The sequence below is a fragment of the Bombus pascuorum genome, chromosome 12 (assembly GCF_905332965.1).
Source record: "Bombus pascuorum chromosome 12, iyBomPasc1.1, whole genome shotgun sequence".
Classification (NCBI taxonomy): Eukaryota; Metazoa; Arthropoda; class Insecta; order Hymenoptera; family Apidae; genus Bombus; species Bombus pascuorum.
The window spans coordinates 4,783,697-4,798,720 of record NC_083499.1 but is presented as its reverse complement, the minus strand read 5'-3'; the positions used below and the strand labels follow the sequence as shown (position 1 = coordinate 4,798,720).

Here is a 15,024-nt window from a genome sequence, read left to right as displayed (position 1 = left end):
TGTTGTGGAAACATCGACTTTCTTCGATGACGAGAATTTACATAATTTTCTTCTTCTATCATTTTTCTTGCAGTTTACTCGAGAAAAAGAATAAAAAGCTGAATAAACAGAAAAAAGGGAAGAATACTATAGATATGTACATGGGTGAAAAACACGTAAATGCTGAGTAGAAAGGTGTAGATTGAACCGACGCGGCTCGTCTGACAAACACGTTCCTTATCTACTAACGCGAGGCTGTCTTTTAAAAGCGCTCTTTCAAACACACGTTCGCCAACCGGCAGACGCTGTACGTGTATAGAAGCAAGACGATGGGTGATACGTCACGAAACAATTTATGTTGTGTTATGCAATAAACAGAGTGTAATAACATTGTCAGCTGTAACGACACCGATAAGTCGAGATACATTTTATTACACACGATAAGTGCGATACGAGATGAAATCGCTCGGACTTACAACAACGAAATTATTAATTCTGAAACAAATTTGTTTCTTGGAAAATTCACGAGAATTTTTCGAAACTTTAATGGACAAATTATTACTACGTTATATAACTAGCGGTAAGATTGATACGATATATTCTATTATAATAATAAACGTGATAAAACAAAATTATTAATTGCTGCAATATAGAATTGTTAATAATGTACAGATTTATATTACTTGTATCTAACAGCTATACATAGCGATACATATGACATTGTTAATTGCAGTAATATAGGCATCTGAAAAATTGAACGCAAAAGGGACTAGCAACGGCAGGAGTATAAAATCGATGAAAATTCCTTCGAAATTCTTATCGAGGGGAAACAGAGGATCGTAAGAATCCGGAAAATAGTCGAAGCACTAGTGAACGTTTCCGATTTCCTAGCTCCATTCGCGGTGTCCAATTAGATCGGTGCTAGATACACAGAGCTTTAACCTCGAGTTGGTCAATTAAAACGATCGAACGAATTAGTCCAATGGACCTTAACCTCGAAATTGTCATGTGCAAGTGCAGAACGATTATTGTCAACGCAAATAAAGATACACATTTGCCCGTGAACTCTTCCTGGAAACCATTTACTATGAGATCCACGAACCTTTCGTCATTCACCTTGTATCTCCTAGCCTGGACAGAGTTCGACAACTTTTCTACATCCATTATTCAATAAATAATAATAGTAATAAAATATCTATAATAAGTAAATCTATCGTGTATTTTGCAAGAACAATTATATTGAGTTATTTTTCATTGATCATCGTTTTCAATGGATTAAATGTAGAAATGTAGTGAGTCGCGATTTGCATAACGCGTAACCAGCGTGTAAATCGTGGAAAAGAAAATATTATGAGAGCGATCAGCGACTAGGGAAGTCCTCGTGTGTAGTGGCAGTGCCGTAGCTAGTTCACGGCCTTCCCTTGGTCCCCTCGAACGATGAAAGGGGCTAGTCGAGCAATTGCATAATAAATCGATACACAAAAGGGCCCGCTAGCCGGATAAAGCGAAACGTTCAACGAATCAACGACTAACGTCCTCGCTGGGTCTCGGCTACGTGCAAGTATTAACGCGATCCATTGGCTGGCCGAATTACCTCGAATAGCTTTCTTCGTGTTCGTAGGTTGACTTATACCTGGACAAATTTTTCATCGAAAATGAAATGAAATTTTGTTAATATATTTAGTATAACAGTTCGAATATGTTTTTAGTAGTAAGAAAATTTGGCCGATGATTTAGTTTAGTAAACTATAAAATATTTCATGGCGTGTGTGCGTATTTTGTCATATGTATTAATAGAAAAAGATAGAATAATTTTATACGAATTAATATGAAAGAATATTTGGAATATGTCAATAAGTTTTTGAAGAATTTTTGGTAACAATTGAAATGGAAGATTTTGAACACAGAGGTAGAGAAACTAGGCGTTGCAAAATTTTACTGTTTCACCGAACGTTTAAATTCGTCGAAAACTTCAAACAAATGCATGAACAAGTTCAACACAAAAATGCGTTAACGTGCTATTGGTTATATCCCGCTGTCTAAACGGCTGTAAAATTAAATTTTTGTTTAAAAAACAATCTCGTTACGTGATCCAAAAAAAGTACGCAATATCCGTAAATCAAAATGCAGCTATGATATAACGATTCCCGGTGTGAAATCGTATTTATCACGATAACTGTATTTAGAAACAGATTGCAATAACGGCAGATTACACGAATCCTTCATATTTGAATCACATTTAATAGAATATCGATTTTATAGCATACCATGTATCACCATATTCTCTCTACGATATTGAATTCGAGCTACGACATTGTTACGTATAGAACGAAATTTAGTATTTAATATGAAATATAAAATGAAAAATATTTGCAAAAAATCGTTTATAAGTAGTCTAGTGAATTTTAGTCCGGAGATCGTATTAAAAATTCGTAGCGTAGTAAAAAGGAAGTTTGCTTATTTTGCAGCCATAAAAACCGTATGTTTGCCGTGAAAAGACTTAATATCCTCTGTGCGCTCAAAAATCTATAAATATTTCTCTATGAAACACTTTCGTCTACCCAGTTTTTATTTTTTATTTTTAATAGTTATTTGTTTTAATATTATGAAAAAATCTAAAAACTGCATTCAGTTTATAATTATTCGCTGCGCTGTATATGTACAAACAGTACAGTTACATCCAAAGTAGGTGAAAATGAACGAAAGCGCGTGGTACGACGAAAAACTTTAAGAAGATTAAGCGAACCGAGGTTGATGGAAGAACAGAGTACATATTTTATTCTTCTTCATCATTGATCTGGTTGGCAGAACGTCGGAAGAGCGCGACGTGAAAAGGGCAATCCCTTTGCGGGCCAACGACCGTCGCCGACTTACTTCGTTAAGGGGAAACATTGGTTTAACCGAAGACCTACAAACGTTCTAAGCAGAAGTCTTTGAAGAGGCCATTACAGCATTCGGATTTCCACGGGATTTCCAGCCCGTTTTCTTTTCTTACAGCAGGAACAAATGCTCTCAACTCGAGAGATTCCGTCTGATTGAAAGAACTGTAGCTTCTGTTTCAATGAAATTATCGGACGAATCATTTTCTAAGAGGAATTCTACAATTTTTCATCGGAGCTTCGATTCACAGATTAAAGGTAGAATATTTTTTTTGTTTTTTAGTTTTTAATTTTATAATGAGAATTTGTTGTTGCCTTCATTTATATTTATACTGAATTTATCATTCGGTGAATCATCAGCATCGTTAAAAGTTATTTCTATTGATCTGTTAATTGAGTTAATTTCTATTTAGAATAACAGAGAAGTGGAAGAACTTTGAGAAACTTTAGCCGACATATGTGAAAAATTATATGTCAAAAATTTACTAAATTCCCCATATATCTAACGTTATAGGAAATTGTCGCTTTAATTTATTTACTAAATTTAAATCATTAACTTCCATCACTCATTCCAACATCATCGCTTGTCGAATTAGGATTCACCATTTTTCACATAACTCGCGCTCATAAATTTGTTTAATTTTCTCCATTCCCATGGAGAACACAATTAGCAGCTTAAAACGATATAACATTTAAAAACAAATATATGAAAATACCTTCTCAACACACTCGTCTACTTATATATATATCACACAAACATTTAGAAAATGTAAGATCGGTATATCGAATAAATCGGTCAAATGTCTCCTGAATAAACCAAGCGAATTTTTCATCAAAATCTATTCTATATTTCGCAGCGATATAAAAAAAAAGAAAAAAAAAGAAAGCTAGGAAATAAAGTACGAAGCGTCGAAGCATGCCAATTCTCATTCATTCCAGCTAGATCGGGAACTACAATCTAAGGGGATCAACACTACGATCGTTGATCGATCAGTGGCTCGAGTAATCACGTAACAAGAAGCGGATCGCTATAAATACGTTTCTAAGACGTGCTCTGGACGCCGGAATAATTATCATAGGCACGTCGTTATTCAATTTCTCGTGCGGGGCGGTCAGACGTCATGCAATAATTGAGCTTGGTTAAGGAGGAAAACGATCGCCGGGGTGAGGTTAGTAGTCGGGGCCGATCGATACTTGTCTTCCAAGGAAAACATCGAACCGACTGGAGAAACGCGGCCTTTCGCTACGGAAATAGAAATCGGCCTCTCCTGTTCACGCAAGATAAACGATTCGTGCAACTTGCTTCGAGAAATCGAAAGCGACGAAGTGGAGGAATCGCAGCCATCCTGTTTGAAACCGGAAATGCATAGAAGAGTCTGCGAAGATCATTCTCGGTTCTTGACAATTTTATCTCTATGTCTATGTTTCAAATTTCGATCGGAATCGATGGAGATCGACGAATCGGAGGAATTACAGACGACGTCCTCGAAGCCGAGATCAGTCGACTCTAGTGAGAATTGCGCGGAAGAAACTTCAAAGCCTATTTTTGGATTCTTTAAGATTCCAGCGTTCGTTTGATCTCGGCCCGAAAATTTGAGAAATTGGTGGAACTGCAACTTCTTAGAACACGAAATCGATTGATTCGCGTGAACATGCGTACAAGAGACTAGGAAGATCGTCATGGATTTGTTCAAGTTTGTATCCTTTTCGGTTTTGCTTCTGATGAATCGAAATAAACCGAAGGAAATGCAACTAAGAAATGGAACAGAATAGTCTTCGATGATTATTCTTGGTTGGTTCAAGATTTCACAGACTGGAAATCGACGACGTGCAATCCACGTTCTCGTAATCAAGATTAATGGGCTCGAGTGAAAATCCACGGAAGACTATTCTTGGCTTCGACTTTATTGCTCTCTTTGCTTTCCATTTCGGAAGCTCGAAATCGAGAAATTGAAGGAACTGCGTACAGCCAAAGTCCTTGAAATCGAAAACAATTGGTATGATTGAAAACGAATAAGAATAAAGGAAAAAGAAACTTCCAAGATTATCTTTCACTTTCTCCCGATTTTATCCGCGTTCCTCTATTTGGTTTCATTAAACGGACGAAATGTGTCTCGAGGGTGTCGCTATTTTTGTTGAAAGCGCGTTTGGGAATTGGATTGGGGGAGAAATCATTTTGCCCGATTGTATATCGAACTTGTGAGAGTTGGAGAGAAATCAGAACTGCGGCATTAGGGTGCTATTGAGGAAGATAATAGCACAGGAATCTAGGACGTGTTTGTACAGATGGAAATTGACGATTGCCAGGGAATTGGAAGGTCACATTAACGCAGAGAAACCTTATGCTGGCCATGCGAAATGAACGCGAGACGAAAGGAATGTTAAGACCTAATCCTCGTCTCGTGGAACTTGGAGTAGCTCATGATAATTGTGAAGATATGCCGCCTCGGCCTCTTCGATATTCGACCACCCAATATCTTAAACTCGCACGGGATAACCTTCAAGTTATAAACAATAAAGTTATAAAAATTCGAGTACTGAGGAATCAAACTGAAACAGAGTAACGAGCAAAATTTGTATTTTAAAATTCTAAAAGCATGAGAAACTGATTTTTCGCCAAAATAAAGGGGCTATCGGATCATAAAGAATTCGAAGATTACAGTAGAATTTACGAAATGGAGAATAAGTAGCAAATAATTATTTGTTATTTATTAATAAGTAAAGTATACTTTGAACTTGACATCTTCTCGAAGACATAACCTAAATTCGCTAAATAATTTCAACAATTAAGATTCTTATTACGCATTTCATTAAGATTTTAATCAAAGACGCGAGAAGAAAAGATGGTGCAGCTAGCGAAATCTTTCTACAAAATTAAACTTTGATAGGTTAGGTTATGTATCTATTTTTCGCCAAAATAAAAGGGCTATCGGATCATAAAGAATTCGAAGATTACAGTAGAATTTACGAAATGGAGAATAAGTAACAAATAGTTATTTGTTATTTATTAATAAGTAAAGTGTACTTTGAATTTGACATCTTCTCGAAGACATAACCTAAATTCGCTAAATAATTTCAACGATTAAGATTCTTATTACGTATTTCATTAAGGTTTTAATCAAAGACGCGAGAAGAAAAGATGGTGCAGCTAGCGAAATCTTTCTACAAAATTAAACTTTGATAGGTTAGGTTATGTATCTATTTTTCGCCAAAATAAAGGGGCTATTGGATCATAAAGAATTCGAAGATTACAGTAGAATTTACGAAATGGAGAATAAGTAGCAAATAATTATTTGTTATTTATTAATAAGTAAAGTATACTTTGAACTTGACATCTTCTCGAAGACATAACCTAAATTCGCTAAATAATTTCAACGATTAAGATTCTTATTACGTATTTCATTAAGGTTTTAATCAAAGACGCGAGAAGAAAAGATGGTGTAGCTAGCGAAATCTCTGTACAAAATTAAACTTTGATAGGTTAGGTTATGTATCTACGTATGTGCTCTTCCAATGATCCTCTAAAATCGAATTCCGATAGGTTAGGTCATACGTCTATATACTTTTCCATTGATCCTCCCAACTATGATAGTTAACAAATAACCAGTTTCTAATGTCTTAATATCCTTAGTTTTCGCGAAACGACCTAGATGCTAACCTAAATTCATCGTCAATCGATACTTTCGTTCAGGGAGCTACACTGCTGAAAGAATCGATGCACCGATTTCGTCGATACGAAAAGCAGCAACAAAGTTTCACGTAGCATGTGAACGACATGGATCGATAACCTGGCTGGTATAATATTTTTGTCGAGCTGGGAAAATTATTCGCTTACTCGGAGGAACCCTCGTCCAAGTCGAAGGATCAACCCCTTCGTAACGCGAAGGAGATCACAAAGAGGGCGACCATCGCGGCTGGTCACGTTTCCACTGTGGTAAAAGTGTTCTTTCAAAGAGAAAAATCGTGTCGGAAATAAAAATCCTTTAAATACACTGACCGGCGGCGAAGGCTTGTTGCTTACATTAACAATAAGCGAAAGAAGGCGAAGGCCAACCTTGAAGGAAGCTGCAACGTTCTCCTTCCCTTGCACGAATTATTTATCTGGTTAGATGCATTTTACTGCCTACTTTCTTTGTCTCTTTAATAATTTTGATGTAGATTATTATGTCGTTTCATAAGATTCGTTGCGTTTTAATTATTGATCCTTGAATCAGTGTCGTTTCATTTTTGTGGGAAATTTAAGCGTACAAAAATGTACAAGATGTCCAAAATTCGAATAGTACAATTATATTATTCTGGATTCTTCTGTTAAAACATTAATAGCTTGCATTATAATTGCACCATAACTTTTCGAATCACTGTTGCAAAATATTTGCTGTTTCTCTTGGGAACTTTAAGCTACGTTGTAGCGCTTATACAAAATAAATCTACTCGCTTGTTTTAACGAGAATAAGCAACGTATCTTTGTTCACTGACGCAAAAGTAGATCGCAATAAATCTTCGCGTGGTCTCTTCGAGCGAAAATTAGAACGTCACGAAATGTCATCCAACTTCGATGCTCTAAGACAGTAAGAAAACACGGCACGGAAAGATTCCCACGAAGATTCCAATTGGAAAATGTCACCTGAAAGTACTGCGCGACAGGACGACGGAGAAAAACAGATAGATAAGATATAAAGTAGTGAAAATAGCAAAGAAACGTCGTCTCCTAAGAGGCTCTGCTCATCTTAGAGAAACTTCACTTCTTTCAATGTCAAGAGAAACGACAAAAAGCATAAAGTCGTTGGGGTAGGAACATATGCAAATGAAAAGGGAGAGAGGGCAAGGGATTTGCATTGGTCGACGAAGGGTAGAGAACGCGTCGTGGTAAAATTTGCCGACGTTATCATGTACGAATCGAAATGTCAGAGGAATTATAAATAGGTTAGGATCGATAGGCAGCCCAGAAGGCGAGCCTGGGCGCCATCTAGTCTGCAGCCTTTCCACCTACAACCACCTCTACTGCCGTTGTGTCTTTGCAACCTACTGCTTAATGGACGTCCGATGCTTCCTCTCGCAGCTTTTCAACCGACTTCTTTCGACGCATTAATGATCGAACGACCTCGAACTTTATTAAACAACGTCGAAGGATGCTTGGAGGATTTAAGGAAATCTGTTTGGCTGAAACAAGATCTGACAAGGAAAGATGTCGAAGCAGAAATCTCAAAGGGCGGAATTAAGTCCTGTTTTTAGAGGATTCTTTTAAACAAATACAACTGCTCGTAGGGAACTAGAGTCATTTTTTTCAGAATTTGGACAACTGTCTTGAATTTCAAGTATTCGCGTAATTTCTGAATTTGTTGAGGAAGATTAAAAAAGAAATTGAGAAATGCGCGAAGCAATTACTCTATTCTTTCGGAATTACGGTAATTATTTAGAATTCCTAACCTCTTCGATAACCAACCAAATTAAAAATTTTTTCCAAAGCCATCATATCTCAAAAAAAAAAAAAAAAAAAAAAAACACTCGAATAACTACTAACTAATCAAACAAATTTTATAAAGTAACTTCTCTTGTCTTCCAGAGATCCAATTATTTCTGATCTCTCTGACATTCAGATCATCTTTAATTAAAGATTTTGCGAAAGTAGCCACACCACCCTCAAAAACTATTCCAACCATCACTAACTAAACACACCAAGAAAAAAAAAAAAAAAAAAGAAAAGGAAGAAAAATTGTTTTTCATATTAGGTCCTCTATAAAAGTAATTGCTCCTCCATAGCTCCAACAATCTCCTCGAATTCTTTGGAAGAAATTGGAAAGACACAATGTCACTAACTCGCCTTTTTTCTCAACGAAAAACACTTCGTGGTCGTTTCTAGACTTCGTTTTCTCGGCCACTCGGCACGTTTTCTACGAGATACGGGGCAATCCAAGGCAATACGGGGCGGTGGAGACCGGAAGGAAGCCTGGACGTTCCCCGGAGGCGGGCTCCGCCTCAAGAACCCGTTCAGGCTGCAGCATCTAGCGTGAGCTCGTTAGAAACACTTCTGACGGAAATGAGCGTTTTGCGGGCCGAAGCGAGCTGAACGAGAAACGTTAAGTGGCGTGTGATGCACGGCCAGGAGCTTAATTTTACGCTCGTGACGCGAAACATCGCGTCTAATGGTCGACAACGTCTCTTTTATCGAACGAAGTTACAGTAGCAAACAAAAGAAAGTCTAAATATAAGTGGTACGAAAAGTGCTATCATTTTACAAAATAAAATAATTGTATTTGATAAAAGTAGCGAATAAGTATAATATGTATCTTTTAAAACAGACGACTGTCAACAGAATAATGAAAAATATCTGATACGAAAGTCAATAACACGCGCATATACACAAATGGATTACTCAGTAACTTCAAACTTCCTTTTGTCCACTGCTATGTATGTTCGCTGGTTGCAATTTAAAAGTAATTCTGCTCGTTGGTTAACCGCATCTATTTCGGTTGCTTTGCTTCGCGCAATATTCCTGGATTTGTGTTTTGATTGAAAGACGATCGATGGAGAATGGCTAGATACAGCTTGTAGCTGATTGAAATGGATGATTGTATTATTATAGGTTAGGTGGAGACCAGGAGAGACGTTGCTGGATGAATAGAAATCGATAAGGTTTGGAATGGAAGGGATTTCGGAATAGTTGTGACGTACCTCCTTGATGTTATTCTCATCAGAGGTACCATGGATTTTTGGGGAAAAAGATTTCAGCCAAACTAGGTTAATGGGTTTTATCTAAGAGAGGAAAACTTGACTGATGGATGGGAATCGATAAAAAAGTTTACAGCAGATCTTGCAATAATTCTAGTGGAAAATTTGCGTAATTCTTGATGTTATTTTCCTTGAAGATTTTATGTATTATCATCGAAGGAGATTAGGTTAGGTCGGGTATAAGTTTTTGTGTAAGTCAGAAGATGTCGCCAGATGAATGCAAACTAATGGAGCAAACCTAAAGTAGATGAAATTTTGGAGTAGTTACGATGTCTCCGCGTAATTTTTGAAACTATTCAAATTAGAAGATCCTTAAATTCTTTTGAAAAGAGTTAGGTTAGGTTAGCCTTATTTTATTCTGAAAGAAATTTAGAGTAGGGAGGCTTTTGGATCGGTTACGAGTTACATAATTTTTTACGTTATTCCGGTTACAGGTTCCATGCATTCTTATTGAAAAGGATTTAGGTGGTAAAGAGTTACGGTTTGAACGTAGAGGGTTTTTGCGCAAGGGGCTCTGTTGCAATTTAGGTTAGGTTCTATGGATTTCTGTTGAAAGAGGTTTAGTGTTATTCAAACTAGAGATTTCTGTGTAAAAGTAGCTCGACGTTATTTAGTTTAGAGTTTCCATTCAGAAAATTCAGTTAAACAAGATTTGGTGTTGCCAATTCGCTTAAAGTCTTCACAATTTTCATGAATGCCTTTCCAAAAAAGATTTAACGTTATTTAAATCTGAATCGCCAGTGAATTTCCATCAAATAGGAACTCTACATCACTCGTAATATTATCAAAATCTAAATCGGTATCAACGATCGGGAACAAAGATATCAGAGCAAGTTCGAATTTCGATAAGAACGAGTAGCTACTTCTCGTTCTACTTTTGAACGTAACGCAAGATTATTTAAAAGCTCAGGAAGTTAGGAATATTCGTAATAGATCGCGAAACTGAAGATTCAGACACTGTAGAAAAAAATTGAACGAATCAAAAAGTTGAAGATTCTAAACCGATCAAAAGTTATCGATTAAGCAAAGCAATATCGTGATCATCTTGAAACCTCATTGATGATTGACAATAGGAATGATCGATGGAAAAGGGTATGCGCACGACGATCGTCCTTCGAGTTTGATCGACGATCGACGTTGCACGATAGCAGAAGTTGACGAAAGTCGGACGCGAAGCTCGTAACGATTTCATTCTTTACGTATTTTTATTGTATCGCGCAATCGATCCGCCGATAGCCGGACCGAGCGAGTGTTGAATGAACACGAACGTCACCGACGCGTTATGTAACTGACCTGAGCAGCTCGCAAAGGGCGCAAGTCCCTTCCTGTGGCCGAAGGTCATAGGTCGAAATCGGTGTAGAGTATTCCGTCGATCTGATCCGCCTAACCTTTACAATTCGCTTTACACAGAAATTTACTTCAAGAAAATTAGCTTTTACATCAAACAACATTATCGAACATCGGACTTCAGTTATAAAATTCGGACAAATTAGAACAAAAATTAGAACGAAACTGTCAAGGAAGAAAATAGACGGCGAAAGAAAAATAAGAGGAAAATGATGATAATCTATAGCGATTGGGAAACCGCGGCACGTTTATGAATTTACGTGAAACCGAAGTGCAGAAACGAACAATATGCAAGAATATACAAAATGTTCAGAGAGATAGCAGTGTTTCTGTCTTTGATTTAACGTCTTGAATTGTACTTCTTGCATTTTATTTATAAGAATATGAATTTGCATAAAGATTCGCAGTTTAGCGATTGAAAGTTTTCGAAAAGAATAGCTGACGAAAGAGTGGAGAAAAACATCACGCGAGAGAATAGCGAACAAATCGTGACGGGGTAATCGACTGGCGGAAGTCGTTCGAAGGAATTTCAATGAATGAAAAACGCCGGTAAGGGCCTGTTAAAAGGATCGACCTTTTCAATTGACGGCTGCGTCCTTGGGCCAGTAGTAGCACCAGCCCCGATCAAGAGCTCGCGTGCGAATGCGCCTATCAAACTCTTCGTGCACCTCGTAAAAGATATTCTCTTATATTAATAGAGAAACGAATGGAAAATCCTCATTGCAATACAAAAATCCAAAAATTCTACATCTCAATACGTATAACAATAAACACCTGGCTTAATTATATATTATTATATTCCTCAAACAAGAAAACTTCTCATCACATTCGCTTCGTATACCTCGCAAATGACATCTTCCCATATAAATGACAAAAATGCGAAAACTTAAATAAATCTCAATTTATATAACAACATTTAACAAAATATAACAAAATTCCTCGGCAAGTTTACTTTAGACGTGTTGCAAAAGACATTTCCTCAGGTGAATGGGAAACGAACCAAAAATTCTCATTTAAATATACCAAACCTGCCTATGCAAATATACCAAAAAGCTAAAGGAGCAATAAACCCAATAAATACGCCAGCAACTTTACTTAACAGGGGAAATTCCACGCGAAATTCCAAAGCATCAACGAGACAATGGAGGCTGCAACTCATTCGAATTCCATCGGGCTATCGATCGATGCACGCCGGAGAGCTTCTTGCAACGGACAGATCCAGGCAACCGAATTTCAAATGTGTCAAAGGAGCCAGAAAATCTCGATACGCACACCGGCAGACTTCGCTTAGCTACGTAACAAAGTGCAGTTAATCGACGAGACAATGGAGGCTGCAACTAGTTCAAATTCCAGCGAGCGATCGATAGATTCACCGAACAAGTTAGCCTCCTCATCCGACAGACAGATCTAGGCAACCCAATTTCCCAGCCAGAATACGTTCCCTAAACACGTTCGATTGTTGGAAAATCGAAGAACGTTCGCGTTCACGCGGAGATCGTTACGACAACGTGAGAGGGTGGGTTGGCGAGAAGAAAAGGAAGGGTAGCTTGCAATCGAGGGCGTGTCGCGAATCTGCGGCCAGGTTAGGTATCCGTTATTTCCACGTTTCAATCGGCGTTATCTGCTGCACGACGATTTTCCAACGACAGTTCACGACACGGAAAAAGACGAAAGATAGCCGTTTGTAGGCAAGTTGGACAGATAGATTTGTTAGAACGATCAGAAAGGATCGTTAAGATGATTAAGAAGATTAGATGCAAGGTAGTCTGGAAGTTATAATTCATCGTTATCAAGGGTTCGGATTTATCCTTGCTTGCGGAGAGCTTGCGCAGGTTAGCGAAAGGTGAGCTTTAATAGCTCGCTAAAAATATCAATCTCCATGCGGACGTTATTTTCTGCTGGAACGTGCAACGATCGATCGAATTAAGGTAGTTTCGAGGAGAAAATGCAAGATGAATCTCTCGTCGTCTCTCTATCTTCTCTTACAAATATAAAACCATAATCTGCCATAATAGAATAGTTAATAAATGGAAGTGGATAAAATAGAGAATTACGAAATTTCATAGACTTTCCGTTGGACGATTCTATGTTTCGTGTCACGAGGAACAGAGACTGGGGCGAGGACGAGAATGGGAAACTGTGTCGACCACACGTTACATGGAAGGACGTTTCATGTTCAACTGGCACGATCATAGGGAATTTGATAGAATTAGAATACCATAATTGTATCGATAGAATTGGATTTGCTGTCGAGAGTAAGACGCTGTTGAAATTTCCAGGATTTTCATTGAGGATTTTCGCGAGAAAAACACGAAGACGGTGTTGGAAAGTCTGCAGCTGGTCGGTGGCGCGTGCGCATCGCGACGCAACACCCTCACCGACACCCTTCGAGAACTAGAACCAACCCCACCTCCGGTGGAAGCACGGACGGGCTTTCTAGCTTTCTTTCTCGGTCGCCCTGCACTCTCGACGACGCCTAAAAAGTACTCGAGCCGCACAATTGGGTCAGGGAACCACGCGTACAATCCGCGATCGAAGCACTGCTAGCAACATCCACTGTCTTATGGCTTTCTTCTAGCAATTCACATTCCTTCAAACGTATTTCTCATTCCAAGAGCCACAGACGAAAAATGTCGTATAACTTCGACAACGAAAGATTTTATGAAATAAAACGCGACGCTACTTGCGACTAGATTAAATTGAGAATAGATTAAAAAAGAAATGGAAATAGAATAGTAGAAAAAAAAAAAAAAAAGAAAAGATCTACAGCGATATATAAGAAGGACGTTGGAAACGGTTAAACAAGGGCAAAGGGTGGTTTCTCCAGAAAATACCACTTTACCATCTCGCTCCTTCTGCAGTGGACTGGTCGAAGACGAAGAAGAAGAAGAAGAAGGAGAAAGAAATAGACAGAGGGAGGGACAGCCTTTCCGACTCGAGGATACTTCCTCGCTTTCCTGGAAACGACGACACTGACGGAACGGATCACTGGGAAGAACTGCTTCGCGCTGATTCCGCGAGAGTTCGACGTGCAAAGAAAGTAAGACAGAGAGAGATAGAGAGAGAGAGAGAGAGAGAGCTGAGAGCACAACCCTTCCTTGTCTCCGTACGCCTTTCTCTCTCGCTCTCTCCCACTCTCCTCCTCCTACCCCCTCGATCGAAGCTCCTCTTTAGCAGTGGTTACACCACAGACTCGCCTCTCTTTCTCTCTCTCTTTTACACCGTCTCTCTCTCTCTCTCTCTCTCTCTCTCTACATCGCGCCCTCTTTCTGTTCCTTCTTCCTGGCCCTTTCTTCTGTTTCTGTCTGATTTCCCAAAACCTGTTCGTTTGACAGCCTGTGAAGTCACTACACAGTGAAAAAGATATTGTGACGAAGAGGAGTGGAATAAAGAATTCGAAAGAATGCGACAGAGTGGATGTCCACAAGAGATATCGAGAAGAATTCCTAAAAACAGACAAACAGACGTGTGACACGCACCGTTATTATTTTCATCACGTCCTGTCGTCCGCAACAGAGAGACCGATTCTCTAACGAGCGTTCTTCCGACCTCTAAAACCCATTCACGCTAGCCACTCATACTCTATGCCTCTCGCTCTTTCCTTCATACTATATCTCGCTCTAAATCTCGCTCGTTCTTACCATTTCGATCTTTCTCTAGCTATCTACCTTTCTCTCTCACGCACGCATTCTACGAACGCACATATATCACACGTATACGTAACGCGCACACAGAGAAAGCCACACGCACACACACACGCATACACGCGTACACTATTGGCGTATCTGGCTAACTGTCAAAGAGGGACAGAGATAGAGATAGAACTCGACAAAGCAGGATAAAGCTTGTGACACGCTCTGGCTACAAAGCGAAGATTTTCGTTCGTTCAGAGAACTCGAAGAGATGGACTTGTGCGTCTAAGCAATCACAAACCTTGTCACCCATGGCTGCGGCGAGCGGTGTTCGATGAGATAGAAGGTTAACAGCGCGGCTTCGAGTGGACCAGAGACTGACTGGCGTTTCGAGTCGTCGAGGACCGCCGGCATCATCGACCCGTCCTCTCCCACCAAAGCTCACGGTTCCCCCACCA

General features: G+C 38.9%; 1 protein-coding gene across 8 annotated transcripts in view; it reads right to left on the bottom strand.

Annotated features, from left to right (window-relative positions):
* The window catches only part of LOC132912505 (sodium/potassium-transporting ATPase subunit alpha), a 166,564-nt gene that overhangs the window by 55,576 nt on the left and 95,964 nt on the right, over positions 1-15,024 (bottom strand). The window contains exon 1 of one of the 8 annotated variants that reach the window (XM_060969985.1): positions 14,868-14,986. The exons of 4 other annotated variants lie outside the window; for them this stretch is intronic. In XM_060969985.1, the coding sequence (XP_060825968.1) occupies positions 14,868-14,879 (12 nt within the window). In that variant the 5' untranslated portion in view covers positions 14,880-14,986. Of the gene's footprint in view, positions 1-13,776; positions 13,937-14,867; positions 14,987-15,024 lie in introns of those variants that run through there. 3 more of the 8 variants (XM_060969981.1, XM_060969986.1, XM_060969982.1) reach the window with 3 other exon arrangements.